The sequence below is a fragment of the Tenrec ecaudatus genome, chromosome 6 (genome assembly GCF_050624435.1).
Source record: "Tenrec ecaudatus isolate mTenEca1 chromosome 6, mTenEca1.hap1, whole genome shotgun sequence".
In the NCBI taxonomy this organism is placed as follows: domain Eukaryota; kingdom Metazoa; phylum Chordata; class Mammalia; order Afrosoricida; family Tenrecidae; genus Tenrec; species Tenrec ecaudatus.
The window spans coordinates 5,110,577-5,125,286 of NC_134535.1; the positions used below are offsets into that span (position 1 = coordinate 5,110,577).

Sequence of the window (14,710 nt, forward strand, 5' to 3'; positions counted from 1 at the left end):
GTTACCGCGTGACACAAAGAGCGCACTGAGCACTTTAAAGCGCTGTCTCCACGGACCAGGCAGACAACAGCAACTGGAAAGGTTCAATGGGAACCTGGGGGGGCAGGACGTTTATGCCGACTGGGAAGGAACGGCTGGGAGAGGGAGGGGGAGGCTGGAGGCACAGCCTGAAGATTGTCCCTGTCATTAAGTTGTCCACTGAGAACTTTGTTCTGCTGTGTATATTTTCAACAGCAACAACCAAAATTCATTTTTATGAAGAAAAAAAAGTAATAACTCCCAATCATCCTAATAGTTGGCTATTTAAGCATGAAACAGCGTTTAACACATGATTCTAATCAATCCTCCAACAACCTGGTGGGTCTGGGTTAATTGCACATGTTCACTCAAAAAAAAAAAATCTCACTGCCACTGATCCCGACTCTTAAGGACCCTACAGGACAGGGCAGGACTTCCCCTGTGGGTTTATGAGACTGTCACTCTTGATAGGAGTAGAAAGTTTCGTCTTTGTTCTGAGAAGCGGCTGGTGGTTTCCAACTGTTGACCTTGCAGTTATCAGCCCAACAGGTAGCCACTATGCCACCAGGGCTTCCTTTAACTGCTCATGTGAGAGAGAAGGAACTGGTGGCTCAGGTCTGAGGACAAACTCAAACTCTGCTAGCTCCTCCTTTCCCACTCAGTGCAGCCCTACAGGACAAGGAAGAACTGCCCTTGTAGATTTCTGGGACTGGAAGTCTTTACAGGAGTAGACAGCCTCATCTTTCTCCCTTGGAGCAGTAAGTGGATTCCAACCACCAACCTTGGGGTTAGCAGCTCAGTGCGTAGCCAACTATGTCACCAGGGAGCCCTATGTCTGGAGAGAAGCTGCCAAAAAGCTAAACATGGGTGGTGCTTAGCAGCAGAGTTCTGAGTGGCTCTGAGGCCTGTAGCCCTTGGCCCCACGTCACCACCCACCCTTGATATCTGGGCTCAGGAGACCCTCAGAAGGGAAATTGAGTCATGCTCATTGTGGTAGTTACATAATCTGGTGTCAATTTGGGACTTGAGAGGACTTGAGAGGATTAAGAGTGAAGGGGTGGAGTCTAGTCTGTCAATCGGGTCATAGCCAGTGAGGCCTCTGTGTGGGCATGGCCAACTCCTGAGATTTCTGGGAACTCCTGGATTTCCTGCTTGGAGGCAGGAGAGACTCTCTCTTGGCTCATTTCCCAAGAAACATCCCTAAGGAGAAGACACATGGACCTACCCTGATGCAGCCCTGGGAACTGGAGGAGCCACATGGAGACCCCTGACAGGGCTGAGATGCTTCTATGGTTACTGACTCTGTACCAACTGGCCTGTGATCTTCCTGCATTCAGGATCATTCCATGTGTTTTGTGAGTCTGAAGAGGACTTTATAGATTGGTATCAGACACATGGGCTAATACTGGACTTATGGACTTGATCTGAATGGACTTGACCTGGACTGGGCTGGGATGTTTTCTCAATACTCAACTCCTCTTGTATAGAAACCTTTTTCTTATACACATATGAGTGTGTCTGAATTTGTTTCTCTAGTCCCTCAGTCTAAAACACCCATGCACCACTGGGGCTCCATATTTATTAGGGAAAAATTCAAGGGGTGAATTGCTTCCTTCCAAACCTCACTCAACAGTGGGTCAAGGGTATTCCAAGAAACCTTAGCTAGAAGTAACACTAAACACCAACCTGTCTGGAAGGGTGGGAAGCAGGGGGGCACTCAGGCCCAAGGAAGTCCTAGTGTGGGGGAGCAAGGCCCAAGGAGCGCCCTCCCACCCACAGGGGGCACCCTTACCTTCACAGGTAGCGCCGTCCACATCGCTGAGCTGGTAGCCCCGGCGGCAATAGCACTGGTAGGAGCCGTAGACATTGGCACACTCCTGACTGCAGGGGCTATTGAGGCACTCATTCACGTCTGGAAGAGATGGGGCAGCCCCAAGGTCAACCTCACAGCAGGGGCTCACATCCCAGCCTCCCAGCAGCCAAAACATGCCAAGGGGGCAAGGGCAGACCTGGTGATGATGGGATTGTGTCCCAGCAATGGAGGACACAAAGGCGGGTAAGAATCCTAACCCCTAACCCTAGGGCTGCTCTCATTTGGAAAAGGGGATTTCCTTCTGAAGCTGATGCAGCTGTATCAGGGTAACTCAAAGAAGCCAAACTCACTACAACCCTATAGGGCGGAGTAGAACTGCCTCTGTGGGTTTTGAGACTGTAACATGTTACGGGAGTAGAAAACCTGTCTTTCTTCCTTAGAGCCACTGGTGGTTTCAAACTGCTGACCTTGCAGTTGGAAGCCCAACTCATAACCACTGTGCCACCAGGGCTCCTGTATTAAAGTGGATGGTCCTAAACCTAATCATTTTGGAGACAGAGAGCGAGCAGATTAGAAGCAGGGACAGGCAAACACAGACACCCTGTGGAGACCACCCAGGAATGAAGAATGCAGGCCAGAGGAAAGCTAAGGTAAGGACCTTCCCCCAGTGTGGACAGAGGGTCTTCCCCAAGAGCCGGCCCTGAATTTGAATGCAGCACCTGCTGGACCGTGAGAGAAAAACGTTCCGTGGTATTTCTGTTAGTGCAGCAGCACTAAGAGACTGAGACCCCACCATTCTCCCACCCTGCCCTTCAAGCGAACACACACTTCACATGGAGAAGCAGGGTCCTGCCTGAGGCCACCCTGAGGTGGCTTGGCTCCATGCCCAGTAAGTGAAGTGCGGCATCTTCCCCCCTTCCCTCACCACCCATCTCCCTCCAAGTCCCCAGTTGGCCTCAGATCCCAGAGAGAGCTCTCCTTCTCTAAGAAGTCTGACCCTGCCCCGCTCAATCCTCCCACACACTTCCTCAGCGGAAGACAGGACCGAAGGAGGCCCTCTAAGTCCTGGCCAGGACATCAAGCCTCCTCCTCCTTCAACCCTGGGAATGAGGATCATCTCTTCCCATGCCTGGGGCAGGGGTCAGGCCCAATCTAGCCTCCACCCCACCGTATTTCTAACCACTGTGACTGGAGCCCATGGATTTCCCAAAGAACAAACAGATCTGTCTTAAAAGTAGTCAGGATGTTCCTTAGAAGCAAGGATGGCTGTAAGAGCCCCTAATAAAACAATTTTTAAAACCACTTTAATTAAAATTTTAAAAAAAGGAAGCAAGGATGGTGAGACTTTGTCTCCTGTACTCTGGACATGTTGTCAGGGGAGACCAGTCCCTGGAGGACATCACGCTTGGTAATGTCCAGGGGCAGCGAAAGAGCAAGGCCCTCGAGGAGAAGGATGGGCACAGTGGCTGCAACAATGGGCTCAGACACAGCAATTGTGAGGATGGCCAAGTGCCAGGCAGTGTTTCCCTCTGCTGTGCAGGGGGGCACTAGACTCGGACCAGGCTCATGGCACCTAACAACATCAGCTGCAGCCCCACCCATGCAGGTGCACATGACCCACCTGTGGCTGGTGTGTCCGAGACTGCACAAGGTCTGCACCCCCTGAAATATCTACCCTGTGGCTTTAAGAGGGAGCCCTGATGGTGGTGGAATGGGTATGTAACGGGCTGAGAACCACAAGGTAGCAGTTCAAAATCACCAGGTGCTCTGAGGCAGAAAGATGAGGCTTTCTACTCCCGCAATAATTTAGTTTCCGAAACCCACAAAGGCAGTTCTGCCCCTCTCCTATAAGGTCGCTACGAGTAGGGATCTACTAGGTGATGATACCACACTGACACACCTGGGGTAGGAATGGAGGCACCACAGGACCAGCCACCGCGGCAAGAAATGGGTACACCCACTCCACTTATCTAGGAGGTGGGGGGGGAGTTGCCCAGGGGATGGCAGCTCGGCACACTGGGTAGGGGTAAGTAAGGGGCCTCTGACATCCTCCTGGCCACCCTATGGGATGCCCTCACCTTAACTGGCTGGCAGCTACCTGAGGGTAGCCCTGCTATTCATACAACTGGCCCCGCCTCTGCCCTGGCCACGCCCCCACCTCAGCAGACCTAGGCCAGTCACTCCAACCTCGCCCACCCCTGGCCCCGCCCCCACCTCCCGGCCCCACCCCGCCCTCACCTTCACAGGAACGGCCATCTGCGGCCAGCCTGAAGCCGGCCGTGCAACTGCATTGATAGGAGCCGGGTGTATTCTCGCACTTGTGGCCACACAGGCGGCCAGGGTAGCGTCGGCACTCGTTGATGTCTGCAAGCACAAGAGGGGGCTCCAGACCCGGCCCAGAATGGCAGCCGTGTGGCTGCAACCCTCACCTCCCCTGCAAATGACTGATCCCAAACTTGGTAAGCCGTGGAGTGGCCAGAGCACACCACACTGGCCTGCCTGCCCGCCCCCCATCAGAGCACCTGGGCACGAATGCTAGCCTGTCCTTAAACTGGCGAGAAGAGGCTCAGCTGGGGCCAGCCCCTACCCCATCCAGGGATTCCTGGTCTGGGGGGATGGGCTCGGTCCAGAGGGGTGTCCCCCTTCCTGGTGGTTCTCACACCTGGTGGATATAGCCACACCTGGAAGGGAGGCGGTTCCTCCCAGGTAGCTGCCCGCATTTGGGGCTTTGAGGTGAGGCAAGGACAAGGAAGGGCCCAGCATTGAAGGTCACTCAGCTATGGTACCCTAAGCCAGACTCTTTGGTCCCCACCCAGCTAGGTCCCCAGGCTCCCGGAGGTCTACGAGGACACCCAGGCACAAAAGGGAGAACTACTGGACACCCACATCCTTAGATGTGTGCCCTCAGGTCCTAAGAAGGCCTGCAGGGCACCCACATACTCGGCAGGGGCACCCCAGTCCTCAGGGAAGCCTGCAGGATGCTCACTACCAGCCAGGTTCCCCAGACCCTAACAAGGCCTTTCAGGCACCCACGTCCTTAGCAGGGGCACCCTAGCCCTAAGAAGGCCTGCAGGCCAGCCACGTACCCACACATGTTCTGCTGATGCCTTCAAAATAGTAACCAGACTTGCATTCACAATGGAAAGACCCCGGGGTGTTCACACAGAGGTGTCCCGGCCCACAGGGCTCCAAGGGCGGCGCACACTCGTCCACATCTGCACAGGAGACAGACACGTTTACACCCGGGCAAGAGAGGGGCACCACTCCCTCCCTCCACTCCGCTTTCATGGGATGCCTACTGTGTGAGGGTCCCATGCCAGGAGATAGCACTGCCCGGAGGAAGCCCCTGCTCCTCCCCCTGGGAACCCAGCCCATGCTCCACAGCCCCTCAGTTCTGACTCTCATTTAGAGGACAGGTTCTGCCACTGTGGACCCCAAGATACATGGGAGCATATGGGGCAGGTTCCAGGCTGAGGGACACAGGGGAAAGGCGGGGCTTATGTGGGGAGTGGCTTCAAATCAAGGCCACGTGAATGAGTAGATCTGCCCACAGGGATTCCCAGGAAACCGGTCATATGGTGGGTGACTTGCCAGCCTGCTAAGTTCAAGGTCAGCAGTTGGAACCCACTGGCTACTCTGAGGTCCAAACATGAGGCTGTGTGCTCCGGTAAAGACGTACGACCTCACAAACCCTATGCAAGGTCACTGGGTCCGTGGGGACTTGACGGGGGTGGGGGTGTGGGGGGGTGCGTGTGTGTGTGTGTGTGTGTGTGTGTGTCTTTACATCGCCATGTTTTTTCCCCAGGGCTGGAGGTTGGGTTTAAACCACTGACCCTTTGGTTAACAGCTGAGCCCCCAAACCAAATCCACTGAGGTCGAGTGTATTGTAAGTCCTGGATCGCTCCCCACCCCACAAGAGACTAGGACTGCCCACTGGGACTGCCCACGGAGTTTCTTAGGCGAGGGGACATCTTTATGGGGTTGCTTGCCAGACCCCATGGAGCGGCTGGGTGGATTTGAACCACCAACCTTGCCATTGCACACTTCACCACAGTGTCAGCACAGGAATAAGGGCAAATCCGTGCAAAGTCTGGTGGGGAGGTTTGTGCATCAGGAGCCAACTCGGAAGGACTGGACTCTCGCCACCGCCTGGGCTGTGCTCTGCGGCCACTGGGCAGCTAGTATGGGGTGGAGAACGCAGGAGACCCCTATGGGCCTGCAGGGTGCCAGGCCTCCAGTTGGGGATTGGCCATGAACGGGATGGACCAGTGGGTATGCCCGGTTTGGGGGGCTCTCCTCTGGAGTCCCAGGAGCGGGGTGTGTGTGCCTGGAGCAGACAGACACCTGGATCCCAGAGTTTGAAAGTGTAGACCCACCGACACAGCGGGTGCCCTCCTCATTAAGGTGGTAGCCTCGACCACAGTTGGGCACGTTCTTCTGGCACGTGTACGAGCCCTCTGTGTTGATGCACGTCTGCCCGGCAGGGCAGGGGGCACTGATACTCAAGCACTCATTGATATCTGCAGTGGGAGAGACAGAACATCAAGGTCAGCTTCGCGGGGCCTCTGGAAGCCAGTAGGCAGGTCCTCTCCTCTCTGCACGCGGCCCGTACCCCCAGGCCACAAGGCAACTTCCGCCAGCTGGCCTCCTTATAGTGCACCTCTCGGCCCTCTGCCTGCTTTGAACGCTGAAACACCTCCACTCTCCCCAGCAACCAACCCAGGCTGGCCTGCCGGGCTTCTCGGCCCTTCCACAATGCTCATCAAGTCCCCCGCCCTGAGTCCCAGCCCTGTCACAAGCCCTGAGGACGCTCAGTTGTCTCCCTGGACCCAGCAAGTCCCATGCCACCCTGTAGTCTTGTGATGGATTGAATTATCTGCCGACAAGGTATGGTAGAGTCCTGGTCCCTGTCCCTCTGAGCGTGACCCTGTTTGGAAACTGGGTTTATGTAGCTGTTCTCAGTGAGCGAGAGGTCATACGGGCTTCCTAATCCTACAGAAGTGGTGACCTTAAACTCCCGTGAGCTGCTCCCATAAAGATTACACAGGCTGAGAAACCCTCTGGGGCAGTTCTACTCTGTCCTATAGTCATTGTGGGTCGGATTCGGCCCAGTGGCAGGCAACAACATCCCCATATGATGGCGTACCCTAAAGAGAAGTGAAGTCCTAAAGAGACGAGGTTCTGAAAAACACACCGTGAAGGAACCTTGAAATCCTGACTGAAACAAGCCCATCGCAAAAGGGCCAAATGACTAAGGTGCACGCGACCCAAGCCGCGGAATTTCCCGTGGCCTCCTAGGCAGGTGAAAGTTGGACACGGAATAAGGAAGGCCGAGGAAGACTCGATGCAGGAGAACGATGGTGCTGGAGAGGAATATGGAGAGCATCACGGACAAGCGCATCTGTCCTGGAAGAAGTACAACCCAACAGCTCCTTAGGGGCAAGGATGGCGATGCGTGTCTCACCGGCTTTGGACATGTCAGGACAGACCGGCCCCTGGGGAAGGACGTCAGGCTTGGTGAAGTGTGGGAGGGCCAGCGACAAGAAGGAAGGCACGACACAGTGGCAGCAACAAGGGGCTCAAACGCAACAGCAGTGGTGAGCCTGGCACAGGGGAGGCAAGTGTTTCGCTCCAGGGTGCACAGGGTTGCTATGGGGTGCACCGGACTGGATGGCACCCAAGGACGCCACCACCTGCCCGGGCTCTTTTAAAGAATTGTCTACATGGAACCAGCTGAGAGCAGCCACTGAAAAGTCAGACGGGTAGCCTGCGGGAGCAGGGCGCTGGCTTCCCGGTGGTGGAAGAGTTTGGCGCAGGACACGGAGAATGGATGCGTAACTTCCCACGTGCGGCCAACACCACCGCCGTAGCTCTCGCACTACTGGTGACGTGACGTGAGTGCTGCTTGGCGCCTTTCTCACGGGATGCCTCGAAACGTTTGAAGAAACGTTCAAATGAAAAGATGACAGAATTCCCCATGAAAAATCCATATGTGAAGAGGGAAAAAAAGTGATTTCAACACAAACTTCCGTTTTAGTAGGAGATCGGTCGAGGTTTATTTAGGAAAGGCCGAAAAAACTCACTTCCACTGGGTCAATTCTGACTCAGAATGACCCCATGGGACAGAGTGGGACTGCCCCTGTGGGTGTTTGAGATGGTCGCTCTCTAAGGGAGTAGAGAGTCTCCTCTTTCCCCCATGGATCAGCTAGTGGCTCCTGTCTGAAGAATCGATGCCTCTGACTATGGTGCTGGTTAAGATGGTTGAAATTACCAAAGGCTGCCAGCAGAACAAACCTATCTGTCTCGGAAGAAGTACAGCCAGAAGGCTCTTGAAAGGTGAGGACAGCGAGACGTCGTCTCACGTACTTTGGACATCTCATCTGGAGGGACCGCTTCCTGGAGAAGGACAGCGTGCTTGGTGGAAGGTCAGTGAAAAAGAGGAAGCCCCTCAACGAGAGAGATGGACAGTCCCAGTGGCCGCGACAATGGGTTCAAACGTAATACCCGTCAGGATGGCGCAGGATCCCCTGCACACGGGGTCACTATGACTCAGAGCCAAGTGGATGAATGGACAGCACCGGACAACTGGCCTTGACCTCTGAAGGCTGAGCCCTCTCGAATAAGAAAGAGATGAGCAGTAACGGGGACAGTGGTCTTTTAAGGGGCCTGCCTGTACCGCGGGTCAGAAAAGGCTCTCTGACGTCAGGGGCAGGTTCAGCCAAGCAAGGGCAAGGAAAGGCTGCCAAGTCTGGACCCAAATGCTGGCACTAGGTGGCTAGCCTGAGTGACGCCGGGACGGACAGCTCCTCCCTGGCCAGGCTCACCCACGGTTCCGCACATCGCTCGCTCCTTCCCCGCTGACCGCCCTTGTATTTTCCAAACCCTTTCTTTAAGCCTGAAGATGGGTGGCGGCAGGGGACTGGCTCCCCTTGACCCAGATGCTCTGCGGCTTGCAGAGTAAGGATGGTCCACCAGGGAACGATCGGCCTCACTTGACAGAGGAGAAGGAGGTTCAGAGAGGGAAAGGAAATGGCCTTAGGTCCTCCGGTTCGAAACCAGGCGTCTGCCGGCTCCAGAATACAAGATCTTTCAGCTCGACAACTCATGGCCACCCCATGGGTGTAGGAGGACTGGCTACGAACTCTTCAGTGCCTGCTTTCCAGCAAACAGATAGCCAGGCCTTTCTTCTGGGGTGTCTCTGGGCGAATTCAAACTGCCGACCACAGCGGCAAGTGTGCTAGCTGTGGGCACCACCCCGGGCACTTGTTGGTTGATATTGTGATTGGTGCTTGGAGTCGATTCCGACTCACAGCAAACCTATGTCACCTTGTAGAACTGCCCCACAGGGAATTCTGGGTGGTGATCGTAGAAGCGGATCACCAGGCCTTTCTCCCGCAGAGCGGCTAGGCGGGCTCAAACCACCACCCTTTCAGCTAGCAACCTTCCGAAGGCTTCACCCCCTGCACCACTGAGACTCTGTTCATCTGCAAAAGGTTAGCAAACGATGACCCTTGGGCCAGATCCTGGCCCCATGAGTTTATTTATACTTTCTGTCTTGGGGCAGCCACGTTGAGAAATTCGGCACCCGACATCCTGCAAGTGCCGCGATACCTCTCATCTGACCCTGCTCTGTGTCCTGTGCTCCCTCTGACCCGCTCAAGGCAGAGCCTGCTGGCTGGACCGGCTGGACCGCCAACCACCCTGCAGACAGAACCCTTGCGCCCGGCAGCGGGGCGCCTTACCAATACAGTTGCCTAGAGCATCTTGTATAAAACCATTCTTGCACTGTAGCTTGGGTCTGCAGCGGAAGGATCCCAGAGTATTCTGACAGATAAAATCGGGGAGGCAGTTATGAATACCACTCTCACATTCGTCAATATCTGGTACATCATAAAAAAAGGAAACGGTTAGCAAGCATCCTGCCAGAAGCATCGTACAACACTTTTAAAATCACACACATTTTTTCCCTAATGCTCATTTACCCAGAGTCCCGGACAATCCCCTAGACAGCTCGACACTACCCAGAGTTCAAGTTCACATTGCTAAAGACCTAACTGCTGCCTGTCTCCGAATCCCTCTGGGGGCTCTTTCTGGCAGAATAAGTAGCCCAGGTGCTTCCCTGGCAGATGTGGGTTTTGTCGCTGCCAGCTGAGGGCTATGCCAACTGAGGGCTATGTTTAGGGCATCAAAGAACTGGCTCAGTGGCATAAACCCGGCCCCTGAGCGCGCCTTTGTTGGGAAGTCTTCACGATATTCCAAATATGAACAGTGATGACTGTACTTCAGATTAAGACCAGGCTGCCTTCCCTTGAAGTTCATGATGTCAAACATTCGAATGATGGAGTCTCAGTTGGCTTGGCCAACTGGCTTCTCGAAGTTCAAAGCCCACAGGCATGGAATGAAATCAAGAGAGGAGGGGCGGGGGGCAGTGTTGGGGGAACCACCCCACAGGACAGGGAAGAACCGCCCCTGTGAGTTTCTGAGACTGTAACTGTTGATGGGAGCAGAAAGCTGGTCTTTCTCCCAAGGTGGTTTTACACTGCTGACCTTGCAGATCGCAGCCCAATGTAGACCCACGATGCCACCAGAGCTGCTGGGCTGAATGGATGCCACTCGAAAGCCCACAGCTGTCAGAAGGGCCTGGCTGCGCGGGCTTCTGCGCAACGTTTTCGCACAGGTTTGCAGAAAGGCAGAAAACCAGGCTCTAAAACGAGGTGGGACACCTCTGGCCCACAAGCCATAGGAGGCCAGAGAGAGCATAGTAACCAGCTCACATCACACACCTCACCAAAGAGAAGTGGTTTTGGCCAGCATGTTGGGGCTGAGTTCATGAAATGTTGGCCCAGAGAGAGTGGGCTAGTATCCAAGTTGATAATTTTGTGTGGCCTGCGAATGATGTTATAAACAGCCAAATGGCAGGGGGAAAAGGTTCCCCACCCCTGTTCTGCAGGATCCACATTACAGCCTTCACCCCCAGTCAACGCCTGGGTCCTGGCAGCGGCAGACAGAGAGGCCGGCAGCCAGAACGGCCCGGTCTTTGTGTGTTTTTAAGACAGGGGAAGCAAAGGTGCTTTGAACTTCAATCAGACGGAAGGCAGCTATGGTACAGACAAAGACCTGTGTTTGGGGTGGCTTTGTTTCTTCCTCTCTGGGAAGAAAGAGCACACGGGCTCCCCACATTCATCCTGCATATTTCTTTTGCATCACCGTGCACTGAGGCGCTTCCAGAAACTCCAATTAGCCACTTGGCATGAAGGACAGATTAGCCAGGGCAGGCCTGCTCTCAGCTTCCTGATCGTTTCTATGGGCCCTTTCCTGCTTTCTCACCCAGCACCCCCCACCCACCCAAACCTGGGTTCCTGACACCCACCCAAGCAGGTCTAGAGACAAGCTGCCAGCAAGCTGACCCGGGCTCATGCCAATCCCGCGTGTGTCAGGCTAGCGCTCTGCTCCTACAGAGCCCAACGGCTGACTTCCCAAGCGGATAGCCAGGCCTTTTTTCTGCTGTGCCTCTGGGTCTACAAGACCCTGTGGAGCGAGTTAACCATGTATACCACCCCACTCCCCAGAGGCTCCCGGGCAGAGGCTGCTGCTCACACCACCATAGTCTCATCTGCTGCCAATCCCAAGGATGGCATGGGAGCAGGTGACAACTGGTGCCACTGTTCATAGGGTCACCATGAGTCAGGGGACCAACCACCCGGCAGCAAACACCAATGAGCCACGACAGCCGCATGGGGCACAGCACCACCAGCACCCGCCACCAGTGAGCACCGCCCCCCACACCTACTCTTGTGGACTTGGGGGTGCTGCGCCCGCTGCTCACCTTTGCAGTCATTGTTGTCCGTGAGCTCATAGCCTGTCCCGCAGCTGCTGTCCCGCTGGCAGCGGAAAGAGCCCACGGTATTGATGCAGGTCTCGCCCAGCCGGCAGCTGTGCGTGCCCGTGATGCACTCATTTACGTCTGGGAGGGAGCAGAATGGTCAGCAGTTACCAACGGGACGTGGGATCCCTCCTCAGTTCCTGGGACTGGCTGGAACTCCGGGGGCGGATGGGGGGGACTGGCTCCCGCCCAGCTGGGGCCCTGTTGCAGGACATGCAAGCTGTGTCTGGAGAGGGTACTGGGCATTCGCCAGCTGAGCACCCGCCCATAGCCTGGGGTCACAAGACCCTCAACAAGCCCAGTGGGAAGGGGACACCCATTGGAGACGAGAGGCTAGGAGACTTGCCCAGGGCCAATCTGCTGACCCTAAACACAGGACATGTTCTGAGCCTAATTCCTGACCTCTTTTGGGACAGCCAGACCCTCCGTCCTGGGTGCTTCCCTACCTGGCAGGGAGCCTGCTCGAACCTCAGGGCAGCAGGGACTGACCTTCACATGAGACGCCGTCGGGCAGCAGCTGATAGCCCACAAAGCAAGAGCAGACCACCTCGTCCCCCGAGTCTCGACACTGCTGTTTGCAGGGCCCACCGCCTGCGGACAGAGCATGTGAATGGGGTTCAGGGGACATCCTCTCCAGCCCCCACCACCCCAAGCAGAGAAGGCAGGAAAGTGGGCTTCACCCACCGCCCTGCAGGAGGTCCTCCAGTGTGTAGGGTCAGTGCCAGCACTGGCTGATAGCATGGGACACACAGGATGGTCTGTGAGTTCTGAGGCCATGGGAGGTGGATAAGAAAGGACCGCTGACCAGCAGGGGACAGTATCCCATCCCCATGAGACCAGGTCCTGAGCAGGCCCTGCCTCTCCCCAAATCTCTCAAGCAGCGACTGTATTGCCTTGCCACTACCAGTGCCTTAGCTCCGACGCTCCCGGGCAAAACTCTCCTGGAGTCTCTCCCAGTCTCCCTGGTTTACACCCTCAGCCCACTCTCCCTATAAGGTATCTGGGATGTTCACGGGCAAGTCCATCATGATAAACCTCTACCATGTAGTTTCCCTGAGGGGACAGGGAGGGGGTTGTTACATTCCCAAATGCTGCCCGGGCCATTAAGCCCACCTCCTACCTCCACTGACCACTAGTCCCCTGTGCTTCACCCCCTTTCCCTGTACTTCCTGGTTAATCTTCAACTGTTGTAACAGCTCCCTCAGGAAGCCCCTCCATGAGGGTCCCCAGAGAGGAACATGAGGCTTCTCCAAGGGGAATCTGCCGCCCTCCCAAAAGCTAAGTTGAGATCCTTACCCCTGGACCGGTGAGTGTGATCTTGTTAGAGCAAACTAGGGTCTGTTTTTGAACATATAATCAGTTAACCCTTTTACTGACTAATGGGACATATAGTGCCCACCTGCAGTTTCAGTCTCTGAAGTTTAAGGGGATGCCTATCTCCCACTTCCCATGCATACTGCCAACTGGTGGGCATTTATATTAACTGTGAATCTAAAGAAAAGGGTCTCTCTTGACCCATTTAAAATTTGTTCTAGTTTTTAATAGCACCTGCTATCTTAATTGATTGAAGTTTTTGGTTTTACTTTGCTATTATTGTTAGCTTTGTTTTGTATGTTTTCTGGAGATGGGAACTAGATAAATAGTTTCTTGGGGGTAATGGCAGGGGAGGATAGGGGGAATGGGGAGCTAATAACAATGAGTAAAAGAAATAAGAAAATGTTCTAAAATTGACCGTGGTGATGATTATACAACTCTTCTTAATATAACTGAACTACCAAGTTATATGATATTTGGATGATTTTGTATCAATAAATTTGTTTTTTTAAAAGAAAGCAAGCATGAAAGAAACAGGTCTCATTCCACCATCCCCTGAATCAGAGACTCCATACTATCCCCTACACACACATACACACACACACGCCCCACTTACTGCACCAAAATCCCATTACCTAAAAAAATTTTTTTTCAAGTACATTCTTCCGTTACTAAAAATGCATGGTTTCATTATCAACCAAACATTGGAAGCAGAAGGTAACCTGTTCTTGAACCAGTAAAGGTAAAGAGGGAGCCCTGGGCAGGGGCAGACTCTCCCTCGGAACCCCAGATCTAATCAACCTGCCAACACCCTGGTGTGAACATCTGGCCTCCAAGACATTGAGACAGTGCCTCTCCTTTCCTGAAAGCCCTCCTCCTGGCCTCCTGTCAGGGCAGCACTGTCTGGGGCTCTCTGCTACCCATCCCCTCCCAGAACTGAGTGCAGGATCCCTGCTTATCCTAAGGACCCTCTGCCCACCAGTGGGCGAGTCTCGGAATGGACGTGGCAAAGACGTGCCTGTCTCAACAGGCTGGGCTTTGGAGGAACAAAAGCGGAGCTTCACAGGAAAACCAGGGATTCCAGGACCTGTGACTTTACACTGGACCAGGATCTCTGTGGCCACGGGAACCTTACTTAACACCCTCCCTGTGTCAGGTGCTCCAGGGCTCAGGGTCACAAAGCCCAGTGACTGGTCCCTCTACCCTGGGAGAAGCTAGTGGAACATGATAGCCAGTGCTGGGACTCCTCAGGCCAGGGTGGCACCCACCTCTTCCCCATAAGCCCAGGCTCACCAGCCCTTCCCACCAGGCCCCAGCTCCCAGGATGCTACGGGAAGAAGGCAGGAGCCCAGAGTGACCAAAGGATAGCCATGACCCTCAGCCAAAGGGCACTTCCCAGAGCGGACCAGAGCCAAGCCACCAAGGTGTCTGCTGTTAGACCAGTGTGGACTTCCACTCAGGGTTAATGAGCCCCTGCCCACTTCTCACCTCTGCAGCGGTCATTTAAGTATGGGTCTTCTTGCTCCTCTTCGCCCTCAGGAATTTTAGCTAAGGGGTAGGGAGACAGAGGCAAATGTTTAGCCAAACACAACGCCTTCATCTTTTCTTAGAAGAAATGCCCAAGATCTCCTCTCCCTCTTCTGGATAGAATGTCACCAATGGTTGGGCACCTGACCTCTAAC

General features: G+C 54.6%; 1 protein-coding gene across 2 annotated transcripts in view; it reads right to left on the reverse strand.

Annotated features, from left to right (window-relative positions):
• FBLN1 (fibulin 1) overlaps positions 1 to 14,710 on the reverse strand; it is a 97,007-nt gene that overhangs the window by 63,818 nt on the left and 18,479 nt on the right. For both annotated transcript variants that reach the window (XM_075553503.1, XM_075553504.1), the window contains exons 5-12: positions 14,517 to 14,576; positions 12,204 to 12,305; positions 11,658 to 11,795; positions 9,574 to 9,711; positions 6,208 to 6,351; positions 4,918 to 5,046; positions 4,070 to 4,195; positions 1,811 to 1,930 (exon numbers count right to left, since the gene is read on the reverse strand). In XM_075553503.1, coding sequence (XP_075409618.1) covers positions 1,811 to 1,930; positions 4,070 to 4,195; positions 4,918 to 5,046; positions 6,208 to 6,351; positions 9,574 to 9,711; positions 11,658 to 11,795; positions 12,204 to 12,305; positions 14,517 to 14,576 — 957 coding nt within the window. The remainder of the gene's footprint in view (positions 1 to 1,810; positions 1,931 to 4,069; positions 4,196 to 4,917; positions 5,047 to 6,207; positions 6,352 to 9,573; positions 9,712 to 11,657; positions 11,796 to 12,203; positions 12,306 to 14,516; positions 14,577 to 14,710) is intronic.